This window comes from Anneissia japonica, unplaced genomic scaffold, assembly GCF_011630105.1.
Source record: "Anneissia japonica isolate Jap-2015-1 unplaced genomic scaffold, ASM1163010v1 scaffold287760_len733007_cov179, whole genome shotgun sequence".
In the NCBI taxonomy this organism is placed as follows: domain Eukaryota; kingdom Metazoa; phylum Echinodermata; class Crinoidea; order Comatulida; family Comatulidae; genus Anneissia; species Anneissia japonica.
In genome coordinates this window covers 348,321-354,526 of record NW_022699005.1, presented here as the reverse complement: position 1 = coordinate 354,526, position 6,206 = coordinate 348,321, and the positions used below count along the sequence as shown (strand labels likewise).

Sequence of the window (6,206 nt, the reverse complement as noted above, 5' to 3'; positions counted from 1 at the left end):
CAACGTATTAGATACAAGTTAAAAATTCAATGGTACACCATCAAAATTCTGTGTCTAATAAATAATTTTCTAATTTAATTGTATCTTGAAATAATGAATAATCGGCAAGGAAGGCCTTACATTCAAAGTCCCCTTTCCAGTTATTATTGTTTATGTCGTTTACTTTTTTAATAATTGATATTTAGTTAAGTGAACTGAAGGTCCTCAGATTCCCATTATAATAAAGACATCAGAAATGCATTTTACAGATTTGAAAAGAAAGTTATTAGGATCACATTAAATTGTTTTTAAATAATTCATTTGCTATTGTATCCAGACTAGAATTGCACTATCCAGACCAAATTACTAACATCCAGACCAAATTGCTTAAATCCAGACTAAATCCAGACTATTACTATCCAGACTAAATTGCACAAGATGTCATTACTAAGACCTTAGTGGTCAGAGTTTCACAGCTTCTCCAAGCACTATGAAGAAAACGAATTATTAGCGTTTTCTAATTAATGTACTTAAATTACAGTTTTAAACCACAAGGCAATTAACTGAATTTGTTGAAGGTGCATGTTCGGCAACTACTCAGTGGAAAATAAACTGTCAATTGATCGAACTCATACAATTAAGGTATTAGAATTTTGAAACTGACCAAAGTACTGAAAAGAGTGTTGGGGGGGGGGGGTCCTTAGCTGAATTTCAAATAATAATATTATATTTCTACACTTCCACTGTAATAGTTATAACCTTTTTTTAATGTTTTTGGTACCTCGTAGACTATCAAAGATCGGGGTGGTGATAAGCTTAATCCTTCTCTTAGAATTTGAATCCAAGCAGCTCTTCTCACCATTCATGCCCGAAAGAAATTGTGCATCTATTTTTTATCAACAGCATATAATTAGTTTTAACAAAAAGTCACCTTAAACAAATAGTATTATTATATTTACACAAATATGAAACTCAAAATGTCTCTCCAATGTCATCTGCAAAACATGTATAAAATTAATTTTATGTTTTAATAACTGAATTCAACAACCTTTGGGTTTATGCTCAATTTTCATGATGACCTTAATGCTAATGGAGATACATGGTAATTTGTTTTTGGAGGTATGTCATAAACATACTCCCTTAAACGAGTCGCATTAATGCAAATCTTCCTAAATTATTAGAAAATAAATATGATATACGAACTAATTTTAAGGCAAAAATTTAGGCAAATAAAAAAAGGTGACTAGAATAGAAAAATATTTTTGAGAAATATGGTAACTATATAGGATATGTCGTAGTGCAAACAAAATCGAGTAATGTTACTATGCTGAATCTAATGAAATTAATTCCAAAAACCTGTGGGCTGAATATTATATTAGTAATAGTTATATTTTTAATCATTTCTTGCTAATATTGCAAACATACTTTAAGAATGTCATTTAGGTTTGCGGTCCATGTTAATTTTAAGTCATTGTTTTCCTAACTTTTCTTTTAAGAATTATAACCTCCGTAAGGAAGGTTATGTATTCATCCCAGTCAGTATAACTGTCTGTCTGTCTGTGGGTGTCTGTCTGTTGGCAAGATTACGCAAAAACTGAGGAATGGATCATCATAACATTTAATGGAATGATACACAATAATCTAAGAAAGAGATGATTAACATTGGAAAAGAAAATGTTAAAGGACAAGATCAAAGTCATGGAAATTCGAGTTTTTCCTCTAACTACGCTCGAGCATAAAATTTTTGAATCGCCTAATACACACTATATTCTGTACTGAAACACGACATACATTATTATTAGTTATTTCTTTACGTGTTCCTTGCCATATAAATGCCTATCCAGTAAAGAAAAATAAACACATAGAAGTAGAATGAAAATATTAAATGGCAATTAAAAATTCTACTTTAAATATAAAAAAATAAACAATGACGAAACACATATCAATCGATAATCTTTTATTTAACTGTATGGACACTCTCAAATTTGAAATGTCTGGTGACGCAAAACAAACCAAAATGGCTTTTTTAGGTATCATAAAATTTAGAAGAATCTAGTATTGAACTAGCAATATATTCATACAGAGCGTAATTAATTATGCATCTTCTAAAGCTGATAATCTCAGATAAGCCTGTAGTATAGTGTGCATTAGAGTTAGCTTATGATTATAACTGGTTTTTTTTTTTTATACAATATACAAATTATAATGCAATGCAATATACTGAAATTACAAATGGCCCTATAAAGCAAAATACTTATAGACTGGAAAATAAACGAGCATAAACTTAAAGCATTGTTTAAAAGAAGATACTATATTGGCAAACGTATTTAAAATGCCAGTAAAAAATGAAAACTATAACTACTGTACGAAGTCGAAATATGTTCCTATTGTTAAGATCTCAATTTTTTTTTTTATCTAAAAACACAAAGAAGTAAACCAATTGTGAGATAATGTAGTATTTAAAATATAATGTAATACTTTTCTTCTTATCCTTGTCGTTTGCATAAATACGTGAATTGAATTATGCACGGCAATGCAATTACGCAATGGTGAGCAATCACCTGCTATATCACGTACTTTTTTTAACATAACATTCAAGGTGCCAGCATTTCTATTTCTGTATCAATTCTGAATCTTGTAGCAATGCTAATGCACACAATAGCAATAATTAAAGAGTTTACTCTCTCATTATTACTACAGCGGTGGAATTTTATAGGTCATAAACTACGTACATATTTACGCACAATTATATTTGCCGAAAGCAAATCCATGATAAATTCTTGAATGAACAATATATTTATTAGTGGATTTGGTAATAAATATACTTGTAAACTATTTTTATTTAATAAAATCCTATAAATTAAATTCATTACCGGCCATTCATTACTACGGTAAGTTCACGGAAATATATTTTTTTTTCTATGCCAACTACACTCTCAGTAGTATATACCTAATACTGAAGCCAAACATGTTTTAAACCATTATCCAATATTAAGAAATTAGTTTCTAAGCAATTGTTGAATGCATTATTTAAAAAAAAAACGGACTGGAGTTCCTGCAAGAAATTCCTTACATTGTCCAGCTCAGTGCCGACTCTGTATGTACACCTGCTGACCAAAAGCATGAAATACAGGATTGGGGATATTATACGAGAAAACAACATTCCAGAGCAAAGCTCAAAACAGAAGATTATTAAGGGTTTGCTTTGATTGAAATATTAGAGACAATACTAGTCCTAATTTATAGTTTGTAACACACTGCAAAGGTGTGTTACTCTTATACCAATATTTTAGTTATATAACAAGATGGTCTAGCGAAAAACGTCATTGAATAAGCATACTCGAACTTTGAGAGTAATTGCCCTAATCAATTTTACACGTATTCTGGTATTAGTAAAGGTTGAAATTGTCTGTAAATATATAATGATCTAGTTCATATCGACGTTAGAGTAGGGTATGCGGTTAGTAACTGTATAAATTATTGAAACTAAATATCATTACACAAAATCTCTATACGCTTGTAGGTACTATTCGATAACTGGTCTCTCACATACCCTGTAAAATAAACCACAGTCCTATAGAGGGGTATGTGGGATATATCTTAATCATACATTCAGAAAATATTTACTCGAGAATGTCGATCAAAACACATGAACGATTTAAAAACATTAAGGTCATATAATTTCAAAGTCAAGTTCATGTTTACGCATTTTAAATTAACATTACATTTCAAATTTGGAAATATGTCCTTGGAAAACCTATAAAAAAAATCACTAACGAAAGTAAACTAAACGAAACACTATACTAAACAAAATTGAATATATGAGATACTGATATCATTAAACAGTCCTTATGAGTCGAGTTTTATTTCATATCCGATTGTGTTTTGATATTATAATTCAGAATAAGACAGATGGAAATGAGAGTATGATGAAAGTAATATTTTATAAATCAACTCTAAATCTAACGACAATTATGGAATTACACGACGTTATAGCGGCGGTTTTTTCTGCCGATGTATGTGGAGATGAATACGTGAATAAACCTGTAATACATAGTGTTTTACATCTGGGATGTTTTGTATTTTAAACGGTCATGTGATGACACGTAGCAGTGGCGGAACCAGGAATTTGAAATAGAGTGTTACCATACCATCACAGCCCCACCATGGTTATGATATCTCTAGTTGGCAGTGAAATGGGACTCTAATTCTAATTCTAATTCTGGATTTATATAGCGCCTTTCGTTGACACAACCTCGAACCGCTTGAACATTATTACCCCCGGATCACTGGATCAAGCACATATGGAACACACACTCAAGCCCCATAGGGGAATTCCACAATGTTGCAGCTGTATTCAGCGCAGGCTGTGCTTGAACCTACCAGGTACCCATTTGTACTCCTGGGTGGAGAGAGACAACCGTAGATAAAGTGCCTTGCCCAGTGGCGTAGAAAAGTTTTTTGCGTGTTAGCCAGTGTCGTAACAGGCGGGGGGGGGGGACAGGGGGAAACTGCCCCTCCCCTGACGGTTTTTACCGGGCTGACCAAGCCGTCGTACCGGGCTGGGTAATAAAAGAAAAGAAAGAGGGGAGAGGGAGGGAAAAGAAAGAAGAAAAAAAGAAAAGGAAAGAAAAAAAAAAGATATGAGAAAAAAAGACAAGAATATAAAGGAAGATATCATAATGACTAGACTCACAACACCCTGCAACCTCTTCTCCACTTCAAAAGCTGTCATAACTCCTTTGATCTATGCTGCCCGATGGCTTAACCACTGGGGGACAAGAAGAAAATATCTATCTTTGAGAAATCTTCCCCACCTCTTTATAGATGCCCTTTTCATCCCTTGAAAGTGCCTAAAAACCTAAAATTTCGCGCGCCTGGCGCGCATTTCTTGTTGGCATGGACCAATTTCCTCTTAAAATTACACATTTTAGGGAGTTTTGATCAATTCCAACGAAATTAGAATTAAAAACACCGGGGGACAAGATAAAAATATCCATCTTTGGAAAATCTTTCCCCACCCCTTGACAAATGCATCCTCTGAAAGTGCCTAAATTTCTCAAATTCTTTGCTCGTATTTCTTGTTACGGTAGGCCAATTTCCTCTATAAATTGCACATTTTAGGTAGTTTCATCAATTCCGACGAAATTAGATTAGTAAAAATTACATTATAAGCAAAAAAGAATAAATAAACACACAAACACTCACAAATAGAAAACATTCACATTTGAAATTGGAGGAATATCTGTACATTCAATTGTGGAAAAAAAAATAGCTCATCCATCCACGCTTTTTAAGTTGGCAAATGAAATGAAAAACAGGTCAAGAAAAGATTGCTGACATGTCTAGCCTAGACTTACGTCTTCTGAACTTTGAACTGTCAAGCCGGATTTACTCTTACGCCTTACGAGTGACACGATAACTAAATGTCTACACATGCAATAGACACATAAACCAGGTTATGTAGTACTGGCAGGAGCAGTTTGAACACTGTGCACGACTGGCTATCTGTATCAAATGGTTATGAAAAAGAGCCTTGGGTAGTTCTCATGAAATTAATATCACTTACATAAATCCTATCTGATTACTGTATAGATAACTAAATTTGAATTAAATGTTGTTTCATTGATCGACATACATCCATTACCTTTCTCTTTTATCACTAAACAAATGTTTATATTACAAATTACTGGTACTTCTTCTCGATGAACCAGGTAATAAAGACATTGTCATGTCGTCGACTGTCTCACGGATTTCTAGCGTGCGGTCTCGAAGTTCTTGTACGTTTGTATCCAGATCTGTAGTTTTATTATACACATCATCCACTTTCTGCAACTGTTCACGAATTTCATTGTATCGTGTGTTCAGCGACACGAACGCCTTTTCTTGGTTTGTCAACATCTTAAATGTTTCGTACCTGAAGAAATAAAATGATACATAATACTGATGAATACAAATAATAACAATAATAATAATAATAACAATAATAATAATAATAATAATAATAATAATAATAATAATAATAATAACACGTGTTTAATTCTTCTCTATGTTACTTTGATACTTTAAAAATGTAATTAAAAAGCTGTTCCTAAACATGGGAGTAGCAACTTTCATATATATAGCACACAAGGTTGATGATTGTACAGTTCTCGCGCTGTCTCTTATACACATCTAGATGTGTATAAGAGACAGTTTAGGGAGTTTTGATCAATTCCAACGAAATT

The 6,206-nt window shown here is 32.6% G+C and overlaps 1 protein-coding gene across 1 annotated transcript in view; it reads right to left on the bottom strand.

The window, feature by feature from the left end:
* Positions 1-5,111: 5,111 nt before the first annotated feature.
* Positions 5,112-6,206, bottom strand: part of LOC117102802 (short transient receptor potential channel 4-like) — a 24,737-nt gene continuing 23,642 nt past the window's right edge. The window contains exon 15 of the mRNA XM_033243220.1: positions 5,112-5,896. Within this exon, the coding sequence (XP_033099111.1) occupies positions 5,659-5,896 (238 nt within the window). The 3' untranslated portion in view covers positions 5,112-5,658. The remainder of the gene's footprint in view (positions 5,897-6,206) is intronic.